At 36.8% G+C, this 15,443-nt stretch overlaps 1 protein-coding gene across 1 annotated transcript; it reads left to right on the top strand.

The window, feature by feature from the left end:
* Positions 1 to 5,322: 5,322 nt before the first annotated feature.
* Positions 5,323 to 7,947, top strand: LOC131007094 (protein FAR1-RELATED SEQUENCE 5-like). The gene is made up of 5 exons (XM_057934252.1): positions 5,323 to 5,723; positions 6,076 to 6,529; positions 6,662 to 7,304; positions 7,717 to 7,746; positions 7,859 to 7,947. The coding sequence occupies exons 1-5, from the start codon at positions 5,323 to 5,325 to the stop codon at positions 7,945 to 7,947; spliced, it is 1,617 nt and encodes a 538-aa protein (XP_057790235.1).
* Positions 7,948 to 15,443: the final 7,496 nt, after the last annotated feature.

The following is a 15,443-nucleotide window of genomic DNA, read 5'->3' as shown; positions in this document are numbered from 1 at the left end:
CCTAATTTTAGTGAGATATAGGACACGATCTGCTGCGTTTATTTTATCAATCCTATGGCTGATATTGTATGTGGAGGGTGATTTTTTTTGCAGGATTCGAATCTTGGAGGGAGCAGAATATTTTAAATTTTGTTATTCATCAGTATATACTGCATTGTTCATCAGTATATATAGCTCTGTTCATCAGTATATATGTCTTATTCATTACGAATTTTTAAAATTTTATTTTTCATCAGTATATACATCTTGTTCATTAGATATACGTTTTGTTCATTAGTATTATATGTCTTATTCATTGTACTCATGTTACACGAAAAATAAGGGGTCTCACACACACACACACACACACACACATATATATATATATATATATATATAGAAGTGGGCTATAATAAAAACACATCTTTTTGTAAAAACTAAAAACGATTGAATTCTATGTAGAACACTTATGAATTGGCTGTGTAACTGTATGAATTGCGAAAGGTCCTGAGTTCGACTGAATTCTATGTAGAACACGTATGAATTTCGCAATTCATACAGTTACACAGCTAATTCATACGTGTTTTACATAGAATTCATACATTTTAGCCGTTTTTATTTTTATTTTAAGAAGTGTTTTCACGGTAGCCCTTCCCTATATATATATATATATATAGGAGGGCTACAGTAAAAACATTTCTTAAAATATAAATATAAACGTTTTTGAATGTACGAATTTTGTCCAACATGGTTACGAACTGTGAAAAATAAATTTTTGCTACCTTTGGGATTCGAACTCAGGACCACGAATTCATCCAAAAGGGTTACGAATCAACCGTAGATCTTGATGATCTAAGGGCTGAAAATTGTTTATATTTTATATTTTAAGAAGTGTTTTTATTTTAGCCCTCCCCTATATATATATATATATATATATGGGTGAGCTAAAATAAAAACATCTCTTAGAATATAAAATAGGAATTATTTTGAGTCCTTAAATCATCAAAATCTAATATTGATTCATCACTTTGTTGAATGAATTAATGGTCCCGAGTTCAAATCCTATAAATAGCAAAAAAAATATTTTTTGCAATTAATACAATTACACAGCGAATTCATATGTATTTACATAAAATTCATACATTTTAACTAGTTCGTATTTTATATGTTAAAAAATGTTTATACTCTATTCGTTCATATATATATATATATATATATATATATATATATATATATATATATATATGGTGGTCTTAGAGATTCTCCAATGCATGGTGTCTTAGGGGGTGTCTTAGATGGTGGTCCTCACCTAAGACACACTCCTCTCCAATTCATTAGAGCATCCACAATGCTTGTTGCTTAGAGGGGTGTCTTAGGAGTGGGCCCCACCTAAGACACACCCCTCTCCAATGCATTGTGTCTTAGGTGGGTGCTTAGATCCTCATTTCCACAAAATTCATATTTCTACACTTTTATTTTAAAATTCAAATTTCATTAAAATTCAAATTCTACATTACAATAATTTAAATAAAATTAAAAACATAATTAAAATACGATAATAAAATAAAAAATAACATAATTTCCTAATTTAAATAAGCCCTCGACACTTGAGCACTTCTTGGACTAGGTGGTTGTGCAAGGCCAATTGTGCATCCGTCATACCCGTCGTGTCCTTGTTCAAGAGCTTCATATCCATCTCCTCCCGTTTCATCCCGGCTTGCATTTTTTTGACCTCGGCGATTTCCCCCGTTTTGAGAGCATGCTCCCTCATGCTTTCGACCACCTTCTCGAGGGCGTCGGAGAACGCCGATCCTCCTCCCGAAGACCCATTCTCCCTTCTTCGCCTTGCCCTTGTCTCGCTTTGCCGCTTTTTGGCCTTGGGGTCTCGCCGTGACACTCGGCTCCGAAGAAGTAGTGGTTGCTCCACCATCGGAGCCCTTCGACTTTTTGGCGGAGTGGACATCCCCGGCTTGCGACGTGAATCTTTGGCATTCACGAAGCACTTTCCAAGCTTTGACGTAGGAGAATTGCTTCTTGAAATTTGCCTCGAACATCGTCTGGGCTTGTTGGAAGATTTGATCGTCGCTCATACCACTCCCCCAATTGTCCTTGCAAGTGTTGTAGAAGCCCTCGAAGAATTTTGTCTCATTTTGGACACGAGCGAAGTGGGACTTGAGATGGTCCGGCTTTCGCGGCGGCGCTCCCGACGTATTGAGCGCGTTGAACTTCTCGGCGATTGCTCCCCAATATTGGAGCAACTTTTGGGAGGTCCCCAAAACAGGATTGTTGGTTGCTTCCGCCCACAATATTGCCACGAGCTCGGACTCCTCGCTAGAATATGCAGCGCGGGTGCCCTTGGCTTTCGGCGTCACCTCCTCCGGCTCTTCTTGAACGTTGGCGTTCGCCGCCGGCGTAGGAACATTTCCCGTAGCCAAGACATTGGAGGCTTGTGAAAATGGAGCAAACCCCATCATTGGAAGCCTCGTTCCGCCTTGTTGCTCGAGGTATTCATCGAATTCACGATCCATCTTTGGAAATGTAGAAGAGAGAATTGTTTTTGGGAGAGAATTGTAGTTGAAGATGTTGGTGAATTTGAAAGAGTGGAAGAGTGGTATTTATAGAAGGGAAAAAAAAGAAAAAAAAATTAAATTCAAAATAGCCGTTGAAATCAACGGTCGATTTTTTTTTAAAAATAGCAAACGGTCGAATTAATTCAAAATTAATGATTTTTGTTTTTTTTAAAAAAAAAAAATTGGGCGCGTCCGAAGGACGCGCCATACTCTATCCTCGCTCGCCCCGGGTCCAGGCTTCGACCTCGCCTCGCATGTGGCCGCGTCTCCAGCGCGCGGCCGTCTCCTTCGACGCGGGTCGATCCCGCCTTCGACACTCGCGCTGCAGTTGCTCTTAGAGCACCTCCAGCGCGGAGGTCGAAGGGAGCCTTGATCCGCGTCGAAGGAGAGGGGTGTGCGCTGGAGACCCGGCCAGGTGCGAGGCGGCGTCGAAGGCTAGACCTGGGGCGAGGATTGAAGGAGTATTGGACGCGCCCAATTTAAAAAAAAAATCAAAAATTGTTAATTTGTTTAAAAATTCGACCGTTGGTAATTTTTTTTTTTAATTTGACCGTTCAAATCAACGGCTATTTTGAATTTCTTTTATTTTTTTATTTTTTTTTATTTTTCCCTTCTATAAATACAACTCTTCCACTTTTTCAAATTCACCAATATCTTCAACTACAATTCTCTCCCAACAACAATTCTCTCTTCTACATTTTCAAAGATGGATCGTGAATTCGATGAATACCTCGAGCAACAAGGCGGATCGAGTTAATTATTGTAATGTTTAATTTTATTTTTAATGAAATTGGAAAATTTAAAATAAAAGTGTAGAAATATGAATTTTGTGGAAATGTGGATTTAAGCACCCACCTAAGACACAATGCATTGGAGAGGTGTGTGTCTTAGGTGGGGCCCACTCCTAAGACACTCCTCTAAGACACAAGCATTGGAGTTGCTCTTAGTGCTTAGAGGGTGTCTTATATCCTCATTTCCACAAAATACATATTTCTATATTTTTATTTTTAAATTTTTAATTACATTAAAATTAAAACTAAAAAAATGACTAAAACTTAAAAATCCTAAAAATTACGAAAAAGAATAAAAAAAAATGCTAAATTTCAAAATTCAAAAAAATCAAAAACAATAAATAAAACAAAACATAATTAATTTTTATTGTTTTTAAAGTCAAACACCTACCCACCTACCCATTTCTTCCCCATCGTCTTCCCCAAAATTTTCTCTCTCTCTGCAACTGATTTCCAGCCCAAATTTTGTCCTCTCTCTTAACCAAAGCTTTTCTTCCTCCATTGCCTTCCCCCAACTAAAAATGCTATATTTGCTTCATTTTTATATATATATATATATATATATATATATTTAAACCGTGCACGTGTAGCGCACGGATCTCTCAACCACAGCCTTCACTCCGGGTCTTAGCTTCGCAACGGCTTCGAATCATGTCGGGTCTCCAGCGCAGCGTTCACTCCAACGACTCGGATCGACGCGGCCTTCGTCACCCGCGTTGGAGATGCTCTTAGACACGATCTCCTGCGTTTATTTTATCAATCATATGGTTGATATTGTACCTAGAGGGCGATTTTTTTTTTCTCAGGGTTCGAATCCTAGAGGGATCAAAATATTTTAAATTTCGTTATTCATCAGTATATACTGCCTTTTTCATCAGTATATATATAATATATCTTATTCATTACCAATTTTTTGAATTTCGTTATTTATCACTATATACTGCCATGTTCATCAGTATATATGTCTTATTCATTGAAAAATAAGGGTTTCAGTGTCTCACAAAAAATAAGGGTCTCATTGGAGCGCACCTTTATATATATATATATATATATATATATATATATATAGGGAAGGGATCTATTGAGAAGGCTATATGTTGTGAGAATTAAGATGGAATCGTGGTCACTGATTTTAAGCAATCCTACGACTCACATTAATCCTATTTTTCGGCTCCTACAAAATGGTCAAAGGTTACAATTGTAATATATTATTATTTAAGTAACCATCTATACCATATTTAAGATACACATATCTTGGTAATTTTGTGCGTATCATTAATTTCGCATATTTCCCATTTTTAATAAACCTTTTTCCATGAGTTATCAACAACATCCGATGTTGTATATCTTCTCTGTTATTTTGCGGCTTTGGTCACACACTTCATCTGAGATTCATAGTTGAGTATTTTCACACAGAGTTTCAGTTTACAACATGTCAGGTATGTAATTTATACTGTAATGAATCGGTTATTCATAATTTTATACCGAAGTCTTGTTCATTGATAATTATGTTTACAGACTACTAAATTTTTTACCCCAATTTACATCCACATTCTTATGCAAACATTTACTTGATTAAATCCTTTTATTAGAACATCTTGAATTCATATATATTATTTTGACAGTAGAGGAGTACGAGATGATGAGTTGGTTTATCCACAATGTGATGACAAATTTAAACCTTATGTTGGGCAATTGTTTGCGAAGATAGAAGATGGATACAAGTTTTATGAGGATTATGCAGATCTGTGTGGTTTCATCTCTCGCAAAAGTACGATTGAGAGGGACCGTCCTAATGGTACAATTATTGATCGTTACCTTGTTTGTAACAGAGAAGGTTTCTGGGGTAAGGCAGATGACTCGTCTTCTAAAAAAAGAAAGACTACCTCCTGTCAAGTAAAGTGCAGGGCCCAAATTATTTTTAGGATTCATACGGGGGGATTTACAGGGTACGCTTATTCAATGAAGGCCATAATCATAATATGGTTTCTGCTGCAAGCCGTCCCTTTATGAAGAACAAGAGGAAAGTTAGTAAGATTCATGAAATGTTTCTTATATGTGGGATAAAAGCAAGTGTAGGTCCTATGCGTACTTTTCGCATATACAAGGAAATTGTTGGCACTTATGATAAAGTTGGCTGCACAAGTTTGGATTTCAAAAACTGGCGTAGAGACTTGAGGGTCTCTGTTAATGGGTCCGATGCTCATATGGTGTTAGATACATTCAAGAACAAAAAAGACGCATGTGATGGTTTCCAATATTTCTATGACATTGATGGGGAGAACCAGCTCAAGCGTTTGATATGGACTGACAAATCATCAGTGATGAACTACAAGATGTTTGGGGAGGCTGTGTCTTTCGACGCAACATACAACACTAACAGGTTATTTTTCGTTCATTAAGTATGCCATATTATTCGTTAGATACCTTAACGTGTGCACCCAAAATTTTAGTAAAGTAGATCACTAATCCACAACGGTAATTAAGGTTCTAATTTTGTGAAACAATATTAATAATTAATCTGCCTTTGTTTTAGTATATTTAGTGAATAATTTATTCTCTTCTTAGTTTTCAGCCTTTCCTAATATTCTTCCATATATTCTGTAAAGTTTTATTCATTAGATACTGAACTTATTCGAACGAGTTTCGAATTTATTTATTGTGATTCTAACTTGTTAATCTGATACCAATGTATTACTTATTTCTTTAAAGTTCTGTATTTGTTCATATGTTAGGTACAAGATGATCTTCACACCTTTTACTGGTAGAGACAATCATGGAAAAAGCGTTTCATTTGGTGCAGCCCTAATTTCGCATGAAGACATGGAGTCTTACTCGTGGGTACTCGAGAAATTTGTTGAATGTATGGGTAATGCACCGCGCTTGATTATCACTGATCAGGACCCGGGACTGAAGAAAGCTGTAGCTGCCAGTTGGCCCAACACACGACATCATTTTTGCATGTGGCACATTACCATGAAAGTTGCAGAGAAGTTGCCTTCCAATCTAACAAAAGATTCTGGCTTCAAGACTGAATTCGGTAAAATTGTTTGGTGTGATTTTGAAGAACCTGACACATTTGAGGAGAAATGGACTACTCTAATGGATGAGTACGACCTTGGTGGAAATAAGTGGTTTTCTGACATGTTTGAGGACCGCACGTTTTGGATACCGGCATACTTTAAAGACGTCAGTATGAGCGGTCTTTTCCGTACTACGTCTCTTTCTGAGAGTGAGAATAGCTACTTTAAGTGCTTTCTCAACAAGAATACTGACCTTGCATAGTTGTATATGAATTATTGTAGTGCCTTGGATTCCCAGTGTTACACATATCGGAAGTTAAACCATGAAGATGAGAGTGAGGTACCTATGATGCGCACTAAGCTCGACATAGAGGAACATGCATCCAAGATATATACCAATACTATGTTCAAGGATGTTCAAGAGGAGATTGAGTGGTCTATTTTAGGTTGTGGTATGACCAATATGTATTCTGATGAGGAGGACAACGTACACATCATCCGGGATAATTTGAATGGTGAGTTCACAGTTCGTTATGTAAAGCACGAGGATTACTTGTCATGCAGCTGCAAGCTGTTCATCAGAAAGGGGATCTTATGCAGACATATATTCTTTGTCATTCGCAATAATGATATGAAGAAGATCCCGGAGAAATACATATGTAGTAGATGGTGCAAGTCCAGCAGGTTATCTCTCTGTGGTACGGAGCTTGAAGAACACAATGGTGGCCATCCAAATCCAATGTCCCACAGTTTCCATTTCTTCAAGGTTGCAAGTGATTGTATTGCACATGTCAAAGGTAATGATCAATTGAGTGATCAATGTCTCTTGGATCTCGAGGCTGTCAGCCAAAAGTATGCAAAGCTCAGTAACACACACTCACTGACCAACAATAAGGAATCAGTTTTTGAGGATTTGTATGGCTGTGCTCCCCCAGAAAAAAGTTTTTGTTTTACCTCCTCCTATCTGCAAGACGAAAGGTAGCGGTGTCGGCGGACGTAGGAAATCAAATCAAGAGAAGGCCATGATCCTTGCACATAAGCCAATGCGGAATTGTCGGAGGTGTAATACTAAGGGTCATCACGATTCCAGAAACTACCCCCTCAAGAATACCATGCACTCTTAGTTTTTTTTTTTTTTTTTGGTTTTGCAATTTTATTATTTTTTTGGTAGTTTTTAAACCCATTTAGATTTTAATATTTTTTTGGGTAGTTGCAACATATACTTTATATTTTTTTTAATCGTTTACTTGCTGAATTATGTGGAAAACAATACATAATTTGAATGTGAGTTTTTTTTTGTTCATTAAGTTTCTGACTTTGTTTATCATAATACATGTTTATTTCTGGGGGCAGGATCCGTTGCTGCATTTTGTCGAGAAACTGGTATGTGTTTTGCTTGGTGTTCTGGGCGAGTTCTGCTCGGCCTTTTCTCGAGCATCTGCTGCGTATCTTTCTATATATTTTTCTTTGTTTCTATTTGGATTCGACTGGGCAGCGTTTGAGGTGGTGGTCACGGACGCCATCCCTGCTCGTTTACAGCGTTTGGTTGCATTCAAAACTGGAGTCGGGGTGGTGAGGTCTTGACGATTTCTCGACGATAATTCTTATTTATCGACGTCGTATCTCTGAAGCCGGCAAGTTCCTATTGTTGATGTGTCGTGCTCTGCTCCATCTTGAGCATATTACCTTTGACAAGCTACGGTTTATGGCTGCTAGGCGTCCTCGGTTTAGTTGGCATGCGATCGTGGCATGCTTTGTTGCTCGGCTTTTCGTCGAGCACTTGGTGGGCGATATTCCTCCGTTGGCTGTTCAATGGTTAGCTTATAATAGGTTGTTGTGTTGGGCGAATATATATAAATTTTCACGAATAAAACCCATCATGTAAGGAAAATATGTGAAGAAAATAATGAATATAAAACAAATAATACTAAAGGCTCAACATGACTCTACAAACTGCCCACGCAATAATACCCAAAATACTTAGTTCTTATTATTTCTCAAAATGTAAAAAATGTATTAAATAATTATGTGAACAAAAACATAATTTGTACACACAGGAAACTGATTAACCTGAATATTATTGCTAGAAATCAAACCAACTCCTTCCTGTTCAGCTTCGCCTTCAACAGTTTTTTCCCTGTACGAAAATTTAAAATAACAATCATTTTCCAGAATATTTTAAATTAAACTTATGTGTTACCTTATCTTTTGGGTCTGCATTAACTGAATCTCCACCAACTACTTCGGCATTGCATGGGAAGTGTTGTGTAAAGTTCAAACTAAAACTAGGTATATCAGTAGGGGAAAATGGTTCCTTAGTTTTCTCCTTTAAAGCATCAGTTGATGCTGCATCTACAGCCACAATAACCTCGTCTGAACTCCAGAATGGATCATCGTCAAGGTGTTCAAATTGTCCACCACTGCTACTCTCTGGAACATCAATATTTACCTTCAACCTTGTCATCTTGCAAACTGATTCTACAATGTCCTTGAAAATTATCGATTTCCTTTCTTCTAAAGTCGTTTCCTCGATAAATTTCTTCAGTTTTTGCAAGCCCTCAGCCAATTCCACTCCTTTCTTCATTATACGAACACACCTACTCTCTTCTTCACTATATTTTTCTTCAACATATTTTTTCTTTTGATCCTCTTCCTCTGCAACATCTTTCTCTGCCCGACCATACTCCTCTGGGAGTTCAATCGGTTTGCACAGTTCACCATCACCAAAATACCCATCATCGAACTCAAGTCGCTGCCTTCCTCGTAGTGAAACACTTGTCCAATTGATCATCACTGGGAACAACCGTTCATCTGTTATACGGTTGATCTCGAATCTGTCCACGTAGAACAACTTCAAAACAAAAAAAAATAATAATGGTTAGTAGGCTAAATAACATGTTGTTCACTAATTAAGCAAAACAAAAGATTACCACTATAAAAAGGACTGGACCACCAAATACTTTCTTCTGATCAAATGCCCATGATCTCTTGTGATCAATCAAAGACCGTAGGACGTACTCCCCCCAATTCCACCTTCGGAGAGTACGAATATCAGCAAGACACCTTAGAATGAAAGGGTGCACAGTTCCACTCGTACAACTTTCCATCAATGAAAATTGTAGTGCTATCATGAAGTGTCTTTTAAACCAGGTACCATCGTCCTCACAATTAAGCATCTCACGTAGTACTTGTCCTATTTTAATTTGCTCCCTGCTATTAACTCCAAAGAATGCAACCCATTGTTCCATTAGATCATTATTTTCGGTTCTCTCAAACTTAACAATCTTTTCTTTCCCCTTAGGAAAACCAAACACCCGGTACACGTCATCCTGGTTTATCTTAACACGGTATCCATCATTAATATCAAGCTCACACCTACGTGAGTTGAATTTGTCCAGAACCCAATAAGCTAAAGTACCAGGGAGGTCTTTCACTTCAAGGTCAAGTATATGACCAAACCCAATTTCACGTACAGTCTGCTTCTGTAATTCATTCAAATCACCCAAGTGCTCAAACAGTGCAGCTGGTGTAGTACGAGTTTTGATTTTAGGCAATTTACGTTGTGCCTTGCAATCTCCGTTCCCTTTCGGTTTCTTGAACCCTCTTCGTTTGCACTGCACGTGTTCGGGACGTACACGAAACTCCATCACAGGTTGTAAAGCATACTTATCATCAGTATCCGATACCTCCACATCTGACGCATCTGTTTAAATGAAAGTAAAAACGATCAGACTTATTCTAAATTTTAGCACATTATTTTAATGAACTAATTCTAAAGTATACCTCGAGTTCTTGGCTTCTTCCTTTTACGGACCACTTCACTTGGGGCCTCTTCGGTGTCATTATTTTCAGTTTCACTAGCACTTTCATCTGCCATAAGTGTTATTGAATGCCAAAAAATTATTAGTACAATGACATAATTGATTCATGTTAGAAAATTGAAAATTTTCCATAACTCATAACATTATCACCTTCTTCATTATCAGGAATTTTGACCTCTTCATAAGATTCGTCAGTTTCACTGTCATCAATGTCATACCAAACCTCGCCAGGATTGTCCCTTTGATTCAGTTTTCTAGCTATGCACTTACCTGAATATAATACGAATAAGTCAGTTTATTTAGTGAATAATTTTTATAGTTTTTCGAATATAGAAAAATGCTTACGTCGTTTGAAAGGACCTTTGCCCTTGTCATTTTTAGAGGTATCCTCATTCTCATCAAATTGCACTTGTTCTATATGAAGAACAATTAGTCACTAATGAGTTAAGAATAATAATAAAATTATGGCAAACATAAACTTCAAATTTCTCTGTTTAAGAAGCCAAAATTGTAGGCATAACATGTGAGACACATATTCATATCATTTAATGAATAAATTATAATACGCACGAATTAAACAGTATGAAAATAAACTTAATTTCACAATCTCTAAATATTCTTGTTCCCAAAAAAATTTAGAGTTGATAGATACATGAACTTCTCAATATGATGAAGCATAGAAGCTGAAAATCAATGAACAATTGCAAATTACCTCCGTCATTATTTCCTTCTCGAGTAGTAACTTTTTTGGTCCGCTTTCTCGCCGTTAATTTAGAAGTGCTCCCACCAGAAACTGCGAGTCCAATATGCAGTCAATAGTAAAAATAAAATTATAAAAGCATACTATAGTGTAAAAAAAAATTAAAAGTTGAATTACCTGAATCCACTTTCTTGTCTGCTACGTGTTTTCCCATCGCTGCTAATTAATAAAATACCAATGTCAGATTTCCAAGAAGTGGAACACAATTACAAAAGCCGCAAGTAGTCTTTCTTAGGGGGAACCATGTACAGTGGAAAAAAATTCAAAAAAAAAAAAAGATTCAAGGGGGGCCACTAAGATTGAAGAACCCCACAATTCTCTCATTTTTTGTATTCAAAACCATAGATCTATTCACTAGAACTAAAGATATGTCGTTATCAATCGAATAAACAGAAATAAAAAGAATTAGTAGACGCGCGCCCAATCAAAAAATTCACTATGTCATCAACTACTATGCAAAAATATTCAGGATTACATAAAATTTAATACGAAATTTTTAGGAAACAACAAGTTTTTCGTTGAAATCAAATACTACTACCATGTATTACGAATTTTTTTCACCAAAACAACAATGGATTCATCAAAAAATATACCTCAAGTTTTGTTGAACAGTCGCCTTTCTAAATCTTCTCTAAAAACGCCACACACAAATTCATCTCCAACAATTTTCGTCCCTTCAAATTTCCAGAGATACTAAATGATGCTGTGAATAATATCCAAAGACGTTTGGATGAAAACTGATAAGGTAAATTAATGATTTCCCAGCGGTCGTTTGGAGAATTGCTGATTTACCGCGATTTGGTAGGTTGGAGTAATTATTCGGCCGAGGTAAAAGACGCTTATAGCCTTACCGATTAATGCATCTAATTTTTTCAGCCAAAAAAATGTATTTAATTTAATATGAAACACAAATCTAGCCGTCTATTTATGATGATCCTATGGCTTATATTACTTCATCAAAATGTACTGCTTGTTCACACCTATTTAGATTGCTTCTCACTTCTCAACATATTTGTGCTTCTCAATTGAACTTTTTCCCCTCTCTCTCTCTCTCTCTATATATATATATATATATATATATATATATAAATATATATATATAGAAAGGTTAAACAGAGAATAATAAATATGTAGAGAATAGAGAATTAATCTGGAGCATCCAAATCTGTCAATCCAAGGGTTCAAATTTTATGCTAATTTTATTCCATAATTATAACGAAAATGATATATTTGTAATTGGACAATTATATTAATACCATGAATTAAGATTAGCATATCCTAAATTATCTCTTTAATTTTTGGTAATATCTTATACTGCCATATCTTCTTATTTTTATTTTAATTTCGTCCATATCTAATATTTTCAATATATCAATATATCACTCACGCTAATCTCTGCAAATTATATGAAACAACGCCATCATTACATTCAGTCAATAAATCATAAAACATCTTCATGTTGTGATTAACAAACACCATATTGCTAAATCTACTACATCCAGTCAAGTCACCAGTTTCATGTGTTGAGGCATGCCTTTGCTTACAATCGTGTCTGCACCTGTTCAATATAAGGTGATCTGGAATCTTATTGAAGTTCATGTGAAAAAATACCCTAAACAGATGGCGGCATAGAACACCCTCCGTTTCCCACATATGACATGAACAATTCGCAAATTGGCTACATTAGTTGAAGTAACAACGATATCCATTAACAGCTGTTCTAGACGAAACCTTAAATTCCAAGACCTCATCATTCATGTTCGGAGGTTCATGCATTAGCTTCACTTCAATTGAATGTAATGCTTCGTACTCAAACGATTTGAAGACATTACAGATACAAAGCTTAGCAACTTGAATCAAAATACAAATACGATGAACAAGCATATCTGGCATACCCCGACAATGTGAATCCTCTTCAAACTCTCGACATCGCCAGTCTCTTTGCATTCTTTCAGCACTTTGTTCGTCACCTCACTACGAGAATTTGCATGCAATCCTCCGCATAATTTCTCACTAGTAAAGGCAGAACTCCACCTTCTACGAAGAGTATACATGTTGGAAAACCACCTATTCTCAGAAAGATTATATTGCTCAATCATACCTTTCCAAGCGACTTCAAACTGCTCATCCGTGTCACATCCGTTCATACAACGGTACCACACACTCTTGAATTCTTTGTTCCATTTAAACCTACCAAAATGCTTCACGGCGTTCTTGTTAATATGTCACTGACAAAGTATATGTGAAGCTACTCGAAAAGACACATCGAGAGCATTCATAAGAGCCTGATCTTGATCCGAGAAAATGACCGACGACTCCTTGTCATACATAGCTTCAAGAAATGTCCGAAAAAGCCACTTATAGGATTCACTCTTCTCATTGGACAAGAATGCAATTGCAAACATAACATTCGTCCTATGGTGATTCATTCCCATAAACGGTACACATATAAGACCATACTTGTTTGTCTTGTAAGTGGGATCCACAGACAACACATCACCAAAATGTTGGTAGTCAATCAAACAACGAGAATCCCTGAAAAATAAATTTTCCAAATGCCCGTTGTCGCCCACCTTCAACTTCCAATAAAAAGAAGGATCCGTCAAACCCTTTTGCGTCAAATACTCGAACAACTTATTAGCATCCACGTCTCTCACCCTTGACAATAGTCTTCTTTCACGATTAATCTCATTATACAAATCCTTTGGCAAGAAACCTACATTTTCACGGCTTCCACCTTCTTCACAAATCTGTATGCACAGCTAACGCCAATCCCACTCGTCGTCATGGCCATCATTAAATTTTTCTGAGAATCAGAAACATTACGTGCGGACCTAAGCAGGTAACTCTCTGAGGGATTCACCAACTCCGAGGGATTCATCATATCAGGGTACCCTTCACAAGAACAATGATACATCTTTGCACGAACAACAGAAGTGCTCGGGAAATAAGAGTTACTCCTTTTTTTTTAAACAGAAAAACCCATTAAACGGCCATATCACAATACAAGAGAAATTAATTTCTACCTTCAACCTTTCCTCCACTTTTTTAAGCAAAGCAGCCACTGACGGATCTACAGTGCCAATTTCATCTTCACTCTCTGCCTAGCGAAAATGTTGTTCGTCTCATCAATGTCCCCATCTGCCTCGTTATCGCTCAGATGATCGGTACCAACGGATGAACGATTTGCAGATTCTTGGTCGTCGCTTTGATTGCACAAAGGACTTCGTGCCCGCCGGCCAGGGGAACAATTCCCACTAAACTCTTCTTCATCTTCGTCAACATAGCACGATTGGTTTAGATCGAAGTTCATGGCTTCCTCACTATATCTGCAACAAAATGGCGCTCCAATATATTAAACACATCGCACCGCATACTAACTGCATACATTACTTTGTTCAAAAGAAGTAGCATCGACAACAACAAGCGTCGCCTTCCAACGACGGCTCAGTTTTGACGATAGGAAATGAATCCAAAAATTAGTGAACACCTCAAACAAAGTTTTACATAACAGAATATGCCAAACAATTATATTCGACTGACTTTCAAGTGGATACTCTCAAAAAGGTTCGTTTCTCACAAGTTGTTCGTTTTTTTCAGTAAAAAAAAGGACCCATTGCAATCGCTTCGATTGGGTTAAACATTTACCAAAAAACTGTTCAAATTGTGTATAACAGTGATCTAAATTACAAATATGCTGCGAAAATTATTAGCCAAACAAATAACAACAGGATTCACTGGAAGTAAGCATAAATTCGGAAAAACAGGTGCTTGCCTTCACGTCAACGGCGCTCGACACAACAACGGAGAAGGTTTACAACATTCATAAACAAGAAGTAACTGCTTTGCGTTTTACAGAATGAGGAGGTAATCTACACTAACCAAAATGTCATAATGATGAGGCAAAAAAATGCAGCGGAATTATTTAAAAATATTGAGTTCTCAAGATACCACAACTAAAGACCTTATTTCTCTTACTTGAATCCATTTTCAAAATAAAGTTGCAAGAACAATTTCATGGCTGAAAAATCGTCTACGTGTCTCCAAAGGCTCGCACAAATCGAGACAACAGCAAAAGAAAAGCTTTCAGAAATTCAGGAACCAAAACCAGTACTACGCATGGCCCGGTGGTATTAGGGTTTACATGAAACCGGTCTGGTCCGACGACAATGCTTGAACCGCGTAAAGTGAAGAGATGACGTGTCGCAATCATAAGGGGAACCTCAATGAGGTATGTCTAGCATATCATCTACCCAAAAAGAGATACAAGTCATGAATATTGGGATTGAGGAAGTATTATCTTTTATAAAAATGAGTCATCTTTAGTGGGATGATCCAAAAATGAAGAACGAATCATCTTTAATGGAACGAAAGAAGTAATAATATAATTAAATTATGTTTATTTAATAAAGATGGAAATCCTTCTCTGGAAAAAAAATAAAGATGGAAATCCTGTGTACATCATTTTTTAAAAAATTATCTATCGTTCAGCTAGTATA

The sequence above is a fragment of the Salvia miltiorrhiza genome, chromosome 1 (genome assembly GCF_028751815.1).
Source record: "Salvia miltiorrhiza cultivar Shanhuang (shh) chromosome 1, IMPLAD_Smil_shh, whole genome shotgun sequence".
Lineage (NCBI taxonomy): Eukaryota > Viridiplantae > Streptophyta > Magnoliopsida > Lamiales > Lamiaceae > Salvia > Salvia miltiorrhiza.
The sequence above is the reverse complement of the archived record's forward strand: the minus strand, read 5'-3'. Positions and strand labels throughout refer to the sequence as shown.

Excerpts from the sequence above, each read along its gene's own strand:
- LOC131007094 (XM_057934252.1), top strand. The coding sequence starts at position 5,323 with ATGGTTTCTGCTGCAAGCCGTCCCTTTATGAAGAACAAGAGGAAAGTT. Across the intron at positions 5,724-6,075 it reads GCAACATACAACACTAACAG|GTACAAGATGATCTTCACAC; the intron begins GTTATTTTTCGT and ends TTCATATGTTAG. Across the intron at positions 6,530-6,661 it reads TACCGGCATACTTTAAAGAC|TGTTACACATATCGGAAGTT; the intron begins GTCAGTATGAGC and ends TTGGATTCCCAG.